The sequence below is a fragment of the Mauremys reevesii genome, linkage group 4, assembly GCF_016161935.1.
Source record: "Mauremys reevesii isolate NIE-2019 linkage group 4, ASM1616193v1, whole genome shotgun sequence".
NCBI lineage: Eukaryota > Metazoa > Chordata > Testudines > Geoemydidae > Mauremys > Mauremys reevesii.
This window is the reverse complement of record NC_052626.1, coordinates 137,374,802-137,394,127: the sequence shown is the minus strand read 5'-3', so window position 1 is coordinate 137,394,127 and position 19,326 is coordinate 137,374,802. Positions and strand designations below refer to the sequence as shown.

At 44.2% G+C, this 19,326-nt stretch overlaps 1 protein-coding gene across 1 annotated transcript in view; it reads left to right on the top strand.

Moving 5' to 3' along the window:
* Positions 1-19,326, top strand: part of KCND3 (potassium voltage-gated channel subfamily D member 3) — a 256,763-nt gene that overhangs the window by 210,949 nt on the left and 26,488 nt on the right. The window contains exon 3 of the mRNA XM_039536032.1: positions 1,203-1,365. Within this exon, the coding sequence (XP_039391966.1) occupies positions 1,203-1,365 (163 nt within the window). The remainder of the gene's footprint in view (positions 1-1,202; positions 1,366-19,326) is intronic.

Here is a 19,326-nt window from a genome sequence, read left to right as displayed (position 1 = left end):
CAAATGCAAAATAAAATTGTTAATGAAGAGAGAGCTGCGCAGAACTTAGGTTGGAGTTTGCTGAGATTTGTTTCAATGTTTTCCAGTTGGGTTCACGTGCCTGAGTTTTTCATTGAGTTTGGGGTTTAAATAAATCAAAAATGTCTGAATATATGTGAAACCAGAAGTGTCCACTGGGATTTTATGTAAATACACCTCTACCTCGATATAACGGTGACCTCGGGAGCCAAAAAATCTTACCGCATTATAGGTGAAACCGCGTTATATCTAACTTGATTTGATCCGCTGGAGCGCGCAGCCCCCACCCCCGGAGCGCTGCTTTACTGCCTTAAATCCGAATTCATGTTATATCGGGTGGCGTTATATCGGGGTAGAGGTGTATATAAATCAACCCACATTTTCCTTATCGATCCTTAGTGAATCCTTCAATGAACACAAACTCAGTTTTGATTTTGTACGGTAAGCCCAGCAGCAGGCTTGGCTTGGGGTTTCAGTCATTTTGCAGAGCTCTAAATCACAGCTTTTCTGACATTTATTGGAGTCGAAGGGCCTAATTCTCTTGTGACCTACCATGGGGTAAATCAGGGGTAACTCCATGGACACCAGTAATGTGACACCAGTATAAAAGAGGTGGTAAATCAGGTCCCTCCATTACATGTGATTTGCTACACAGATTCAGATCACTGGTCCTTCCTGTCCAGCATCCTGCCTTCAGCCCTGGCCAACACCTGTACTTCAGACAAACATATGGATAGCAAATCCAAACCATAATGCAGCTAGCCAACAGCATAATCCTGCACATTGTGGGGAAATGCCTTCTTGATCTCTGTAGTGATCATCTTATGCATATATCATGACATGAGATTGCCACTCTCTTTAGTTGTGGACCTAAAATGAACCAGTCCTTTTGAAAACTCCAGTTACAGACCAAGAGGAGGCTGTTCTAAGTTTTTGGTAAGGCTCCTATTCAAGGCCTGATTTTTGCTATTATCAAGACACTCTCTTTGAATCCAATGATATTTTTCCCATGGAGGTAGTATTAGGATTGCTTGGGATGCAATGCACTATTGTTGGCTATTAGACTTTACTGTCCAGCTCGACCTTTCAGTTTGTCTGCATGCTCAGTGAAATTACACAGGCTTGTGGCATGGCTGGCTTTGTCTAAAGGAGCGGGCCCTCTTTTTGTCTTTGTTTCCCTCTAGTTATGGTGACATGGTGCCCAAGACGATTGCTGGAAAGATATTTGGCTCCATTTGCTCGCTGAGCGGAGTGCTGGTCATTGCTCTGCCTGTCCCAGTTATTGTTTCCAATTTCAGCCGAATTTATCATCAGAATCAGAGAGCTGACAAGCGAAGAGCACAAAAGGTAAGTCCCATTGATCCCAGACAGCACCTTTCACTGACAGGCTGCACAGTTTACAGCCACACCGCATTAATGGTGATACTGCTTTACTGATAGTAGCACTAGCAATGCAGACGCAACATGGGCATTTTTTCATGATGGGAGTTGCTAGCATTAAGGGAAGAATAAAAGCTACACACAAATCACAGGGCTTGGTCACCTAGACCATTCCCCCACAGGGGAAGAATCGTTCCCTGTGATATTGTAACAAATCCATGGTCACGCTGGAATTTCACTCTTGTCCCTGTGTCACACAGCACGGCCATTGGGAACTTTATGGAAAAAGCAGGGGTAGAATTCACAGCCTTCTGCTCCAAAAGCCCAACTTGTTACACTTAAGCTAATGGCAAATCTCAAAATCATTGTGTGTAAGTCATATGAGACACAACTGCCACTTCTGTTTCTGTCTAGTAAGGGCAGTACACACACACACACACACACACACACACACCTTACCTACATCTACGCACATGTGCATTTACTTACACCTATACAAACACACTCATCTGCCCACATCTAAACAGACACACAATCTATTCACTACAATGTATTTTCACGTAATCTTGTTTTAAATCTATGAAGCAATGGGGTTTCCATTGCTGCCCATTATTACACACCAGCCTGGTTCCACTGTGATAAAAAAATGTGCATCCTTATTTTTTATCTTTATCAGGAGTTATTCACCCTTTCGGCAGTGTGGTCCCTATGTAGTCTTATCATGTCCGAGCTTTTTTTAAAAAAAGCTCCTGCCTGTAATACAGAATTAAAGGCTGGCCATAACCAGCAGCTCCTGGGAATTTCTGGGGTTTACTAGTGATATACTAATACATTCAGTGCAAAAATATAACACATGTATTGCATTCTTCATTTTGGACCTGCCAACTTATACTAGAGCCAGGATTGCGGAATCAGGTTTTTATAGCTACTACAGACTAATGCCCAGTCTACACTTAAAATTTAGGTCGACCTAGTTATGTCGCTCAGGGGTGTGAAAAATTCACACCTGAGAGATGTGGTTATCCCAACTTAAGCCCCAGTTTAGATTCTTAGTTGGATGGAGGAATTCTTCTGTCAACCTAGCTACTGCCTCTCGAGGGGATGGTTTACCTACAGCAATGGAAAACCCTTCCCAACGCTGTAAGTGTCTACACTATGGCTGTGTAGCTGCAGTGCTGTAGCATTTGTAGTGTAGATCTAGCCTAAAGATTTATTTTCTTCTGTGAAATGTCTGCCAGGAATCCAGTGTTAGGGGACTCGATGGAGGGTAGCAGAAGAAAGATGTGTTATTTCTACCCCAGGCAGGTATCTAGAGTTTGTCTCCATCTTGCATCTCAGAGGGACCGGCAAATTCACAAATGTTGGCATTCTGGACCTATAGGATAGCAACAAGTGGACAGCTGCCATGCAGAAATGAAATGCATCTGCCATATATTAGCTCTGGGTGTTGTATCTATATTCAAAATGGATTTGACAGTGTATATATATCCTTTAAAATCTTACAAAAATTCTCCATTTTACCAGCTATTTGAAATGTAGAGTGTAACACAATGTAATTTAGATGAAAACATAATATAAATACATAATAATGTAAATATGAAATATATAAATACACACACACACACCTGCCCATGTGGTAAAAAGTGTCACCCACACAGTTGTTTCACATGGCATTAGCCATTATGTGCCTGGTATGAGTCTCTACAGTAATTCATGTAGGACCCAGTCTTGCAATGTGATCTGACTTCAGTGGGACGGCATGTGGGCATAGGGCTCACAGAAGCAGATCCCTTTGGGTTTAAATTTTAATGGTAAGTAGCTTATACAGCAGAGCCTCACAGTATTTCTATTCATTTCCAGTGTTGTAGCTGTGATGGTCCCAGAATATTAGAGAGACAAGGTGGGTGAGGTGATACCTTTTATTGGACCAACTTCTGTTGGTGAAAGAGACGAGCTTTCGAGCTTACATAGACCTGAAGAAGAGCTCTGTGTAAGCTAGAAAGCTTGTCTCTTTCACTAACAGAAGTTGGACCAATAAAAGTTACCTGACCTACCTTGTCTCTGTATATCGATACTACAGTCCTGCCGTATAAATACCACAATTGGATAGGCGTGTGGAGGTAGAGCCGACAGACTGGTACATTAGATTAGATTAGATTTGAAAAGCTTTGGTGTGTAGCAGGTTAGTGAGTATTTATATATATCCTCCTCCTCCAAGCACATCAATGATTTGGTAACATAGGCTCTGGTCTGACATCTCTGAAGTCAGTGTACAGATTCTCAGCTGCTGTAAGTCAGCGCAGCTCCAACGACTCCATCAGTGCACACAGGGGCAGCTCCAGGCACCAGCACGCCAAGCGGGTGCCTGGGGCGGCAAGCCATGGGGGGCGCTCTGCCGGTCGCCGCGAGGGCGGCAGGCAGGCTGCCTTCGGCGGCCTGCCTGCGGAGGGTCTGCTGGTCCTGCGGCTTCGGTGGACCTCCCGCAGGCAAGCCGCCGAATCTGCGGGACTGGGGACCTCCTGCAGGCAAGCCGCCGAAGGCAGCCTGCCTGCAGTGCTTGGGCCGGCAAAATGCCTAGAGCGGCCCCTGAGTGCACACCAGCTGAGAATCTGGTTCCATGTGGATTTTGATCAGTGACAGCAGTATCAGGCCCAGACTTGAGAAGCCTTTAGGTAAACTGAGCTTTGGCTTCTTGGCTTTATGTTGTGGTGCAGCCTGGAAGATAGAATCAAGTATCTACAGACTGGAAATCAAACTATCCAGAATTCCAGTACAGCCACCTGGTTGGACATGAGGTTATATTTCAAAACAGCGAAAGTCTAGCCTCTGCTGGTTCATCTTTGCAACTTCTAAATTGCTATGTATGGCATTTATTATAAGACAGGTTGAAGTGTTATGCTCATACAAAGCACATGGGATCTTTATAGAGGAAGGTAAATACACAGCATTTATTGAGAATACAACAGTTAGCATATGCTTTTTAGTCACACACACACACACAGAGTCCTGCCAGTGATGTTCACAGTTACCAGACTGTTGTAGCTCGAGTCAATCTAATGGCCAGTTAGATTGAGCACAAGTGTGGAGGTGGGCTCTTGTCGGTCACAATCCGATGCTCCTGGAGTGTGGCAAGACGAACCCAAAGTCCCATGGCCAAGCACCCTGTTTTTATAGGTTATTTTCTCTGTTGAAGTCTATGGATTTTGCTGTGTCAGTTTGTGACCAGTTACTTCTTAATTGGTGTAAACATTCCAATACACCTCCGAGAGGGTCATCCTGTCCTTTGTTCCAATTTAATCAATTGTCCTTAGGGGTGCCAGCCTCCACCTCAGGGTCGTCAATCTGCCCTTCATTATGGATGCGCGTTGATGATTCTTTGAAGTCCCTTAAGTCTCTTTACTTCTTCTTCCTTGACTCTGGCTATAACAATGGCCTTCACACCTTATCTTTTTCTGATGCATACATTCCTCATTCACACAAACAGATTGAGAATATGAACAGTAGTATTTTATATCGAGCAAAAAGGCATTGCAAATTAAACCTTGCTAAGTTTTACAATCAATAACCAAGACAATTTACACTGAGACCCAGGCCTTCAATGTTTCTCTAATCTACTTAACATAGACACAATAGAGAATCCTGTCTCTTACTTACTAAACCTTAAAACAAAGGAATGTATATTTAACTAGAGTGCATAATTTGTAATACATATAGGAAACCATAGTAGACAATATAACTTATCCTAAAACAAAAAGGTGACCATAATAAGTCATAAGGATTGTTCTGGTCTGTCGTTCCTTTCTGCTATTCAAACAGGGTGGCTAATAGGATGAAATCAAACCATACATTAATTCTCATAGTACATTATAAAATCCAGCTCCTACAGAAGCAAGTAAGGTATCAATAGGCTGCACAAATTCTCAGCTACCACACCACTCTAAGGCTTTGTCTACACTGGAACTTTGTTGGCAAAACTTTTTTCATTCAGGGATATGAAAAAAACCACACACACCCCGAATGACAAAAGTTTTGCCAACGAAAAGCGCCGCCGGTGTGAACACGCTTTGTTGGCAGAAGAGCTCTCCTGCCAACAAAGCTGCCGCTTGTGCCGCTTGTTGTGGATGAAAGTGGCTATACTTCGCACCTTATAGTGACATGGCTTAGCAGCACAGTTGTGTCACTAAAAGGTGCGTGGTGTACACATAGCCTGAACTGCCTCATGCATATACTCCAGTTCCCATCTGGAGAAGTGAGTGTCTGCCCATTCATGAACTCCTCACCCACCTACCTGCAGCTTGTTAATCAATTAAGTTAAACTATGTTCCAACCTTGATATTCATAGAAGGTCCTTAGAGAGGAATGAGGCCATTAATCTGAAAGTGGATTTCATCATTATTATCTGTGGCTGAGATCACTGCACTGTTCCAGTGCTGCGTCCTTATAGCCCCGCTGTTAAATCTTTGTGACATTTAATCATATGTAAAATCAAGCTGCTCACCTACCTACGTATTAGTGAAAAAGACCTGAGTGCTGTAGGTAGCAGAGGCGCATGTACCCCTTGGGAGGAATGAATGTTATGGATACAGAACCATCCTCACACAAGTTTACATTTAATAGTGGAATAATTTCACTATCAAACCAGGAAGAGTGCAAAGGAAATACAAATGACAGTAAAAGCAAAGAGACACCACAGGCTAGCTTCAAACCCCAGAGATTGCTGTACAGTAACCGGATGGGTCTGTAATGTAGCAGAGGGGATGCAGTCACGTCTCTGTTCTGGAGCTGAGCATCACAGGAACAGCTCAGGAAACAAGACAACCGAGGGGAGAGAAGAGCCAATGACATCTAGCTCACTGATGCACACAGTCCATTCCACCAGGCATAATGTTTAGGGCAGGGGTTCTCAGAGTCTTTCAGGGTGTGCACCCCATTTTACCATAGAATTGAGCCTGGATCTTCACTTCCGTCCACTGGTGTAAATCAGGAGTATATCTACTGAAAGTCCATGGAGTAATGCTGGTGTAAAATAGCAGGAGTGAGTGAAGAATCACACCCATTGTCTCCTGGGCACCTCTCCACCCATTCACAATTGCCTACCATTACTCTTCCTGTGAGTGTGAAGTGCTACCATTCTGAGCAGAGGTGTTTTACACCTCACCTTTGTATCTACTTTACACAGGAGTAAATGATTACATTCAAAGCCAGGCAGGGGAGACCTATGCCTGGTAGGTGTAAATATGCCCAATGGCTTGTGATGGGATGTTAGATGGGGTGGAATCTGAGTTACTACAGACAATTCTTTCCTGGGTGTCTGACTGGTGAGTCTTGCCCACATAATCAGGGTTTAGCTGATCGCCATATTTGGAGTCGAGAAGGAATTTTCCTCCAGGGCAGATTGGCAGAAGCCCTGGGGGCTTTTCGCCTTCCTCTGCAGCGTGGGGCATGGGTCACTTGCTGGAAGATTCTCTGCACCTTGAAGTCTTTAAACCATGATTTGAGGACTTCAATGTTTCAGACACAGGTTTGACACAGGAGTGGGTGGGTGAGATTCTGTGGCCTGCATTGTGCAGGAGATCAGACTAGATGATCATAATGGTCCCTTCTGACCTTAAAGTCTATGGGCTTGGCTACACTGGCGCTTTACAGCGCTGCAACTTTCTCGCTCGGGGGTGTGAAAAAACACCCCCCTGAGCGCAGCAAGCTAATCCCCACAGGGAGGTGGAGTACGTGCAGTGCTGGGAGAGCTCTCTCCCAGTGCTGGCGTGGCAACCACACTCGCACTTCAAAGCGCTGCCGCGGGAGCGCTCCCGCGGCAACGCTTTGAAGTTTTGAGTGTAGCCAAGCCCTATGATATTGTAACCAAGATAGAGTATTTACAGAGTATGTCTACACTACAGGCGCTATACTGTAGCGTTGTAGTGTCAACACTTACCAGAGTGATGGCAGAGGTTTTTCAGTTGCTGTAGTTTTTCCAAGGGGCGGTAGCTGGGTTGATGGAAGAATTCTTTTGTTGACGTAGCTGTGTTTGCAGTGGGGTTAGGTCAACCCAGTGACATCACAGCCCTGAACAATAGAGCTAGGCTGACCCAAGTTTTAGCTGTAGCCCAAGCCTCGGCCATAAGTATCGGACACAAAAAAGGTCCAGCTGAATCTTGTTGCCGAGTGGGAACGTTAAATAATGTTCCCTGCAGCAAATCTGAAAATAAAATAAAAACTGGTGATGGGGCTGACTTGTCTTTTTTATGCTCTAGAGACAAATACTCAGTAATTGACTTTCTTCTAACTAGCTTAAATAGCACCTAGGCACCTCCTTGTCTTTTACAGAAGAGGCTGAAGTAAAGCTATTAAGCACTAAAGTGTCTGTTGCTAAGTCCAAGTGACAGCCATTGCAACAAGAGCTGTAATGAGTTGAATTTCTCCTGCAATAATGAACAAAGAGCAATATATTATTAAATACAAGTTTTATAAACAAACACGCATGGAAATGAATAAAATCAAGACTGAGCTGTAGGAGAAATAAATAAAACATTCATCTGCTCCAGCTTCTCACTTGCAATCAGAGATGACTATAGAAAATAATTTGATTTTGAATAGAGTTTGCAATAGACAAGGAATCCCAAAGCAATTCAGAAAGCACTGATACTGGTAAGGATGGGATATGAGGCTAAGTCTGAGCTTTTCAAAGCTGCCTAAGGGATTTGGGTGCCCAGTTCCCATGGGATTAGGGAATTAGGTGCCTAAAGCTCTTAAACTTATTTGAAAAATCACAGTCTAAATTCCTGTCCTCTACTCTGGATGAGCGTTGAAGCATATTGTGGAGTCATGGATGGAAAGCTCCCTTCTCTAAGATCTCCCAGAGTTCCAACTGGCCAGACTTCCTCAGGACTCAGTCATTGTCCACCTTCTCTCACAAGCAACAAAGTGTGTATCGTGAGCTTGCAAAACTGCCTTCTGTGTTGCATCTGTTCTGTGCTGATAGGATTTCAGTCTCTAGCACTGTCAATCCTCCAGCTTTCTCCAGCAGTAAAATCCACTTTTAAAATTCACCACAAAATCCCCTTTACTGAACAATTCCGTCCCAAATAGCACTCTCCACCAGGATCTCAAGTCAGAAGAATATATTTCAACAGGTAATGAACAGGACCATATTACAAGCATTATAACAGAATATCATGCACCCTCAAAGCTACGTGCTAATGGAAAATTTAACTTTGGTTCTCTGGAGGACAGATCCGCAATCCATCCCATCTGCGTGCAGAGACTTCAATTTCAGACCTTGGAATCACAACATAAAGAACAACAAAACCATGTCCAATTAACAATTAATTTCCCGGCACTGTGAATTTACAGGTCACTCAAATACCTTTTAAGCAACTAAAAACACAATCCACTCATTGCTAAATAGCAACATCTATTACAGATTCAAATGTCTAATTTAAAAAAGAAAACATCCCCCCATTGCCTTAATTTACAATGTCGTTTGTGACTAAAAAAACATTTTAAAGAGAAAAAAGCCTTTGCAAATGTTGTTTTGGACAAATACTGCACAATATTATGTTATTATGGCAGCCTCTCTGGGCTCACTTATTTTATTGCAATTAACACAACAGGCCCTAACTGAGACGGGCGCCCCATTGCTAGGTACTGTACATTCAGTGAGAGACAGTTACTACGCTAAAGAACTTACTATTTAAACAGATGACTCACCCATGGTCACACAAGACACCTGTAGCAGAACCAAGAGTTGAATACAGCTCTCCTGGGTTCTAAGTCCATGCCGTAGCCACAAGCCTATGCTCCCACATTGCTATGGTATCATTTCCATGCAGTCAGGATTCATATTGAAGATTTTTGCATGGATTCATTTTTCTCCTTCTTATTTGTGGTTGGCCGTTGATCTGTTTTGTAAAGAGGATATATGCCGCTAACCTTCATGCTCACATGATTGATTGCTGCTCTTATCAGGTTTGCTGTATTGACACACAGTGTTTAATTTTTTTCCTAGATTTGAATTTCTAATTCCCCTTGGCATTGGATGAATTGCTGGATTTGTAAAGTTTTCTCAAGTCAAAAGCATGAGTAATCCTCACATGCTGATTACTGTAGGAATACTAAAGAGAAAGACACACACACAGCAATGCACTAATGATAGTCTCACTGGGGATTTGTCTATGGGAGTTTAGAAGCTACTTTGAACATCATGTGGATTCCAGCACCATCCTCCCAGAGGTTTGACTTCCATGTGCTGGAGTAGGACAAATATAAGTAATGGTTAAATTTCCCACCTAAATAGTAAAAGCTCTTTTTATCTGTACATCTCAAGGGACTTTATGAAGGAAGTAAACCGTATTACTCCCATTTTACAGACAGGAAAACAGAAGCACAAAGAGGTGAAGTGACTTGTCCAAGGTCACCCAGCAGGCCACTGACAGAGCCAGGAATAGAACACAGATCTCCTAAATCTCTGTTTCCTGGATCACACACCAAGCTTGTCACTTTACTGTAGCTGGTGAATATTGCAGGAGGACCTGACAGGGGAGAGACAGAGTGTGTGGCACTGGGAATTCATGTCTTAGCAAACACCTCAGGGGGAGGGAGCAGGGTTGAGCTGTGAAGTCAAGAGGCAGCAGGCATGCAGCAGAAGACAGACTGAGATTGAGATGGCTGGCAGCAAAGAGAAGGGTCCTTGGGAGCTGAGAATAAGAACCCTGGGAGCAGGGTGATGTGTCCTGAAGACAGACTGACGTCATGGGATCCCAAGGGGGGGCACTATGGTTCCTAGCTATGGCTTGGGGCTGAACTCTGAGCATGAGCCGAAAGGTCTGGAGATAGTGGATGGAGGATGGAGTTCCTCACTCTGGGCTGTGCAGATGGAAGACTCAGCACCACTTTCCCTCCCCTCCTCTTTGTCTGAGTGTAAAATAGGGACAAAAGCCCAGGATGGAAATCTGGCTTGCTATAAAAAAATGAGTTGAGCGAATCTATTTTCTGGGTAAGATAACAGAATATTTAACGCAATAATGAACCTCTCCCTCCCCACGCACATGACTATCACTTTAGGAACAACTAAGCCACTGGGTGGAGGTGGGGTGGGGGCTGCAGAGCTGTGCTGCACCCTGCAGGCTCAGAGCAGTCATAAGACTAAATAGAACAGTTCTTCCTCAAGGTGTCTAGTCTGCATCATCCTTTAGGGCGTGCATCCTACATCCCCATAGTCCCTGGCGAGACCTCTCTGGAACGTGGGCTAGTGCAAGGAAGGAAGGGTGGGGCATAGACCTTGCCCACTGAGGGATGCAGCAAGTTAACAATTCTGATGCTTCCCTGAGTACAGGGAGTGTAAGTGTATCTGGTATCGGAGGAGTCGTGCCAGGAGGGGCGGGATAAAGCTCCTGGCACACGTGCTAGCCCTGTGCATCCACATCAGGGCTGTCATACACTGTTCCCTTTAAGGAGCAAGCTATAAGCGATGGCATTTTTTGCGTGAAACACCACAAATGCATTTCCTAGGTTTTGGCTGTGCTAAATATGCCTTGGGCTCTCTCTCTTTTCTCCGTCTGTCACCAGCATGGTAAATATTTTGAGTGTGTCAGTTATTGTAAATGCTTTAAAAGAACTTCAGTCTATTGCAGGAAGCACAACTGTTATGGAACATAAATACATTTTAAAATGTAGAGCTAGAAATGGTTTCCTCCTGTTTTAATGAACTCTTTTAAAAGGGGTAGGCATAGCTGGAGTGCTACTGCAGTCTGGCTCTCTCAGTAGGTCAGCGGTACCAACTGACACATTTTAGGGCAGCCCTGAGGCTGCTCTAAACTACAGCAAGGTTAGGACAAATGTAAAGTCAGTCTGAGAATCAGGACATACCCTACTCTGCTGCATCCCGTGGAGACAAGCCACAGCAAAACATCGGACTCATTAAACAGAAAATCTGTCAGCAGCCAGATACTCTCCCCTTCTTAGTCTCCAACTTAATATTCAGACCATGTATCTAAATTCTCTTCCAAATTTCCCCAGCCTTTGCAGTTTTGCTCAAAAGAATTTCAATTTGCAGGCTCCTAAACTTAGATAAATGCAGCTCAATGCGTGACTTAGACTTGGGTCATCTAATGAGCAGTAATAAAGGCAGAAATAATGTGAGCATGTCATATTTGGCTGAATGTGACATTCAAATAGATGTACAGATAGGAGGATAAGAGTGAGATTAAACCTGAGTTCTCCAGCTTAATTTGAGTTTTAGGTGCAGCTGCATTATTTCAGAAAGTTGAGAAATGGGAAGGCATTCAACAGCACTTATGCTTCCCTTTATCATATGCTAAATCCCAGCTGTTGTTGCTGCTCAGGAGGTATTGGCCTAACGCGGAGATGAGTTCAAATGGCATGAGCAAATATTTGCAGAGGTTTATTAAAATCCACACACATGTCCTTGAAAAACAAACTGAGATAAAATTTTGCCTTAAAGAGGAGACAAAAAAATACCCATTATCAGTTTAAACACCTCAAAGATAAATTGCTCTTCCCCCAAACTGTATTACAAGAGAATTAATTACAAGGAGATTTGGCAATCTGAATGCATTGTGCGGTGTCGTCAAATTCTCTCCTCTGGCATGCAGCAAAGACCGGGTCAGCCTCAGTGGGAGATGAATTGATCATTTCTGACAAGGTTCATTTGGTAAATTTGAGGGAGTGACGGGGAATGTTTATTTCTGAGTGATGTTTTAAGAACAGAACTTCTTCCTGACATTGATACAATGCTGCTCTTGAGTGAATGTCACAAATGCCTTTGAGTCTGAGAACTGGAATATTGAAAAGATTAGACAATGGAGTGGCTCTCCCACTCAGATCAGTATTAGCATCTCTCTCATGTAAGAGTTCAGTTTGTACTCATGCTGGCATGGGCGCAGTGCGAAGAATAGGCAGGTACAAGTATCTGACCTGGGCTCTCCAGGGAAGGAATAATGAGGATTGCAAATGTTCTAAAGCGCCCTCCAGTGTAAATCAGTAGTAACTCCTCGGAGAGGTTTAAGACAAACAAAAGGAAGTATTTCCTCACACAACGCACAGTCAACCTGTGGAACTCATTGCCGGGGATGTTGTGAAGGCCAAAACTACAACTGGGTTAAAAAAAGAACTAGATAAGTTCATGGAAGATAGGTCCATCTGTAGCTAATAGTCACAATGGTCAGGGACGCAACCCCATGAGCTGAATGTCCCCTAGCCTCTGTTTGTCAGAAGCTAGGAGTAGAGGAGAGGGGATGAATCACTTGATAATTGCCCTGTTCTGTTCATTCCCTCTGAAGCATCTGACATTGGTCACTATCAGAAGACAGGATACTGGGCTAAATGGACCATTGCTCTGATCCAGTATGGCCATTCTTATGTTCTTATATTCTTAATATGAGACCCTTAAAAATTCTCAAACCCCAAACAGTTTCCCTTTGGGAAGAGGAAGAGAGAAAGAACAAACCTTATGTGACAGATGTTAGTCATATTATGCAACAGATGTTATGGTGATGAGGGATGTATAGGAACCTGAATAGAAGAGAGAAGATTTTTGAGTGTGGGTTTGATTCAGTTAAGCTTCCAAAGGTTTGGGTGCTTTTGCAGAGCTCATGTGAATGATCCAGACATCTTGAGCCTATAAGACTGGTTGAGAATCTTGAGAGAACTACTTTTCTTGAGAGATTTCTGGCTTTTCCCCTCCTTGGTGTCTGAGAATTTAGCCTTCTGGCTTCAAGGGGCAAAGCAGGTGAGACCTAATTAGCAGCGAAGCTCTTGTCTTCACACAAATGCCACAGTAGTGACAAAAACAGGAAGGAAGGCAGCAAAACTCCACAGACAATATTAGATCTGTCGGCTGAACTGCTTCTAAACAAAATGTTTTTCAAAGTGTTGTGGGAGGCTTCATTTCTCCTTAATCTCCTGGGGACATTGACACTTGTCCTTTGTGTCACTTAAATTGTCCTGTTTTAAAAATAACCGGCTCAGATGCCTCATTGAGTTGGAAAGATTCTATCAAGCATAGCAAACAAAGTTGGTTTGTTCTACTGGCCTTTTTTATTTACTGGGACCAGGCTCCAGAAATAACAAGTATAGATCCTCTTTCACACTGCAAAGCTGATGGGGGGAGAGTGGGCCTGGGGGAAGCTGTTTGTACTAAGTCTGATGCTGCCTGCATGCTCACCAAGCATAAGAAAATTCATTGTACATTAATTGGATAGACACTGTGTTGAGGAAATATAGGAGGTACCTATTGCTGCAAGGTAATGGCACGGGAGGGTGGCAATGTCAATGAAAAGGAATAGAAGGGTTTTGTGCATTAAAGAGTTTTGAAGGGGGTTGTTTAATTATGCACACTCCTCTCTTCTCTTCTGAGAGCAGAGATATCCCCAAGCTGCTGCAATTACAGTCCAACTAATTATGGCAGTACCAAGCCCCTTGGCTCCAGCATCATATCCCAGGGAGAATGAAGTGTTGGCAATAAACTGTAGCAGGAACTCTGGGCTCTGTAGAATTATCTGGGGTATGAACTTGGGGCCTGATACTGAGAGGTGCTGGGCACCTGCAAATCCCATTGAAGACAGCACTGCTCCACACCAGACCCAGGGCTGGGAATTCTGGAAGCTGTCATGGATTGTCATGGAATGATAGGTCCTGCAGCCTTTATATCCCAACAGGGCAATGCTAGAGAATAAGGGCTGTGCGATGGAACCCTCAATTTGTAAATTTAGGACCATTTCCTCTTCCCATTTATTACTGACTAGCCCTAAGCTTTCTATCTAAGTATTTAGATACACTTGCCATATCTGCTCTCAGTGAACCCTTCCGTAGGCTAAGCGCATTCAGCCCCATCTTCTCAGGGCTCTTGTATTGCTTCTGAACAGAAGACCACGTGTCTTGTTTTCAATAGCAAAGAGGCATTGCCAAGCTCGGCAGTTTCCTGGTCACACAATGTCAATGCCCTCATGTCTGCAACGCTAGGAGTCAGGTGGTTTTCACTCAGGGTCTCTTCTTCTTCTTTTTTTTAAGTTCAGTGCAGCCAGCCACAAAGAATCTAAAGGATGTTTGCCATTTGTTGGTTTATTTGTTGTTCCTTTGCAAAAGGCACGGCCTGGCCAGTTACTAAGCATGTGGCGTTTGGGGCCCTGGGCTAGTTGGCTTGCAGCCAGTTTTGCAAGGTGAATGTGCAACCTGGTTAGTGTTTCCACTTTTTAAACAAAGGAGACTCAACTCTGTTCTAACAAATCCACTTCCGGCCCCACTGCACATGCCTTCCTCTGGACTGCTGGCAAACAGGGCTGCCTAGGCACTGCGCTCATGTTACACACCTTTGCACAGCCCAGACAGTCTCCGTGGGCTCGAGAAGTGCCTTTTCTGGTTGGCAGGTGTACTAGCCCATAAAATATATATAGCATGACTTGCTCCTCCGCTTTGCAGACTTCCCACTGCAGAGGGTATGCCCCACTCTTTGCAAGAAACCTCCTTTTGGTCCCACTCCAACGTGGAAGAAAACATGGGTCTCATTCTTCAGTGCTGTTACAGGGGTGAGGGCGGAGGTGTAAAATCCTGCAGCATGTGTGTGATTCGCAGCATTAGTCATGCAGCCTGTGTTGCCATTGGGCTGTAGTGCGGTGGGCAAACCCTTCTAAAAGCACAGGTGCTGGCAGCCAGCAGTACTTTGGAGCAGCCAAAATGATTGAAGTGGGCAGGAATCTGAGCCAGGCATGTCTCAATGGCTGCCCGTCCTGAAGCTCTGCCCCTGTGCTAAAGAGCCATACTTTGGAAGTAACTCTGGATAACGTCTGTGCAGCTGGGGGGTTGCTGTGGACAGTAAAACACGCAGAAACTCCTTTGAGTGGGAGCCATTTGCTGGCTTGCCGAACTCAGTCAAACCTCTAGAGCTGCCCCTGAGGCTCTAAGTTTGGTAAAATGAGTTAGCCCAAGTCTGGATGCTCCAAATCTTGGCTTGATGGCTGGTGCTCAGACTGCATCCCAGGAGGGTTTTTTGGAGCTTTTCCAACACAGCGGAGGGGGCGGGATTTGACTGAATGGATGGGGGGGTTTCTACACACACACACAATAAGGGAGAAGTGTAATACTCAGATGCCAAAGTTTTCTGTGGACAACACTGTTAAAGGGTCTTTATGATAGAATGGTTCGACTTGCTAAGCAAGCAAAGATATTAAAACAGCTGATAACCTCAAAGTGATTAGCATAGTTTTAGTGCGGCATTTTGCATGAGCTAATCTGAAATTGTCCACTTCCACCTGAGTATAAAACTTCAGCAGCCACAGAGCTTCCACAAACCTTCAACAGATTCCAGGTCTTCGGTAAATATGTTTTTGAGTACTCTAGTTTAGTGTGCTCAGTATGTTTCATGTATTAGCCAGTGGCCTTTGCTTACAGCATTTTGACCCTAGAAGCTCAGGAAATGTGTTGTAGAAGCTTTGAAAGCCTTCTTGTTCCATTATGAGCATCCAGCAAAGGACCAAACACCCAAATGTAGATAAGGGGAAGTACTATGTGACAGGAATTCATTTTCTAGAGCAGCTCTCACATAAAACTATATCCCAAAGTGCTTTACAGGACTGAACATCACATGCAACCAAAGAGTATATGGTATAAATTAGGAAAAGCAGTGGAATGGGCACATTGTCTGGCAGATGAATTAAAGCATTCAATCATATGACCAATAACACAGAGAAAGGGGAATAAAGGGAAAAGGGAGAAATAATATCTTTTTAGATAGGAGTCGATGAGGTGAACAGAGATACAGGGCAGATTATTCTACGCAGCAAGAGCTACACCTGAGAATGTTTTTCCACTGGCAGCTGTAAATCTGTGGAAAGGATGGAAGAAGCAGCTGTGGCAATGTTTAAAAGGGAATCAAGGCAGCACCAGGAAAAGTCAGAAATAAATGTCCTTCTGACTGTTTCGTTTTTGTTATTTTCTTCTTGAGCGGCACGTTAGACACATCTTGTTCCCTGCGTTACAGTCCCCCTCCCCGTAGGCACGGAAATTGTGACGGCAGACAGAAGAGAAGATGAAGAGTGATGATGATGAAGAGAATATTTAACACTAGATTTATGGCATCATCTTACCCCTGAGAAAGATGTCTGACACATAGATGTCTGTCAATAGAGACAGCATTCGCATATGTGATTTGCTGCCAACCAGATTTGAAATTTTCAACGTGGCTGTCTCATTCTTTTGGCTGACTCGGGGCAGGATGTCCTAGGAAGGTGGTCATCCTCTGGAGCATGGAAGGGAGAAGACTAGGAGAAGCTAACATTGAAACAACCTGGCTAAGCAAGCGAGGCATTGTCAGAGCTCTGCTCAGATCCATCAGGGTAGAGGACAGGGAACTGTGATTTAAGGACCACTTAAAGGAAAAAGGTAGATTGCAGAAGGGGAAGAAATAAGGTAAAAATTAGAGCTGGTTGATATCTTTTCAACAAAAAATTGCTTTCCAGCAGAAATGAAAGTTTTTCTTGGAAATTTTCAGTTTTTTGTCAAAAAAACAAACAAAAAATAATCAGCATTTTGATGTTTTCCCCCCTTTTACCTCCCACCTCCTCAGTGGAGGAGAGGGAGAGTAAAGGAGGGGGACTACTGAAAGTTATTGGAGGATTTTAAAAAGTAAAACATTTTTCTGATTGTCAAAAAAAATAGCATAAAAAAAGACATGTCAAATGATTCATTTCCTTTGATTTTTTTGTTAACTATGTAACCTTTTCCAGCCAACTCTAGTTCAAACTCTTGCTTGTGTTCCCCAAACTGCATAAGACAACTAGACATCCCTAACCCATCCTCTGAGGGGAGGATTCAAACAAGTGAACCAGAGATGGCCCAGTCTCCCGCCCATGTGCACATATTTGAACACTGACCCTCTTTAAAATCATTTCTTTTCTCATCCATGGGGTACTGCACATCTGTTGCAGCCCCTGACAAGCGCTCCCTTTCTCTACTATCATTCATTACTGGGTTGTAGGCTGTGACACACAAGCACCTGTACAAATCTCCCCCATCCTTTGGTGGTTCCTTGGTCACCCACATGAAAGGGGCTCCTCTCTGCTCCCTGCAGGGATGCAGCGCTGTGCTTGGAAAGCACCGCCCAGAGGGCTAATTATGTAACGCCGTTGGTAGGATTTGTAATAGTTCATGTTGTCTTCTCCATCTCTGGTGTCAAACCAAACCTGAAACTGCCTAAGCCTTGTCGAGAAAAGCCGCTGCCAACATACTCAGCTGAAAGTACATCTCTACCTCGATATAACGCTGTCCTCGGGAGCCAAAAAATCTTACCGCATTATAGGTGAAACCGTGTTCTATCGAACTTGCTTTGATCCACTGGAGTGCGCAGCCCCACCCCCCCGGGGCACTGCTTTACCGCGTTATATCTGAATTCGTGTTATATTGGGTCGTGTTATATCGAGGTAGAGGTGTACTGAGGAGCCTGGTACTGAACTCTAGTGATGCAGCAGGAACTGTCTTTTTGTTCTATGTTTGTACAGCACCAAGCGCAGTGCGGCTCCTACTTGCTATGACTGGGACACCTAGGTGCCACAGTGATACAAATAATACATAATCATCATCGTTTGGGGATATTGCCATCTGCTCGTGAGTACTCCACAAACAGAAGAAGCTAAATTCATTGGAGAAATTGCTCCTTCGGAAATATTTACCCAGCTTTCTGCTCTCCCTTGGTAAAGCAAAACTCTTCTGTTTACTATGCAGACTGTTGCGTGATGATAATTTGTGCCACCTGTTGTTCATCTAAGTGTAGCTGCTGAGACCTAACTCAGCATTAACTCTAAACAAAAATAACAATAAAGAGGCAATTTTACATATTGTCCACTGGCTCCATAATATGGCAGCAAGTTCATTTTAGTCCACATAAGAAGCACAAGCTTTGCTAGCTATTGAGTCAGGACAATTAGGAGCCATTCTAGTAAGAACACGTAACACTGCTGGAATGCAAAAACAAGGGGTAGAGAAACAAGTAACCATGACAACCCTAGAGCTCTCTGCTGACAAATTAAAGACCCATGCAGAATGTGAGGCAGGTTTCTCCCTGGGTGCTCAGGAAAGCACAGGAGGGTGGCAGTGGCCAGTTTTTTATTGCTATTATTAGAAGGACACGGGATGTGCCATGGGCTCACATTCCATCTTTTAGGACCCTTTTCCTCCTATTACTGAGTGTGACCACAGGGCTGGGATTGCAACGATTTCCCCTTTTGGAAGGCGAAGGGAGGAGACATGGAGTCTCTGGGAAGAGAGGCAGAAACTTGAGCTGCCATTTGCAGTGAACAGCTACTCTGACGGGCCTAACGACAGAGGAACAATTCTTATCGGCCAGCACATGCTGCTCTTTCCATTAACAGCCCACACCTGTACCGCTTTTTCTCCTTTATGTAGCGCTCCCACAACAGCCCCCACTACCAGCTAAGCCCACAAAGTGTGCACCCCCAATAGGATCAGCCAACGCTTCCCCCAGCTCGCGATTCTCCATATAATGAGAAAGGGGTAGCTTTGTGCAGCCAAAGGGTCAGTCACTCCACACGTCTGTTTCTTCCAGGGAGGGTTTGGCCTCACAGGGGAAAGCTCTGGTCCCTAGGGCAAACTGAGCCAGACCCTCTCTCCTCCACACATTCTTCTTGCCATTCCGTAGCTTCCTTCAGCCAGGCCCACGCACAGTGGCTGTACTGGGGCAGGCAACTGTCATGGAAGCATGGGATAGTTCGCCCTTTTCCTGCTCCCAATGGGATGAGGTTAATAGATCACATTACAATCCGCTATTCTGGGAGGAATGGGGATGTAAAAGAGCTTGTCACCAAATAAATGATAAAACCACCAGCATTTCTAAAAAACATGTTATCCTTGTGGACAACAAAAGTCAGCTGGGGGGTTGGGTTTGGTTCCTTAAATGAGAGG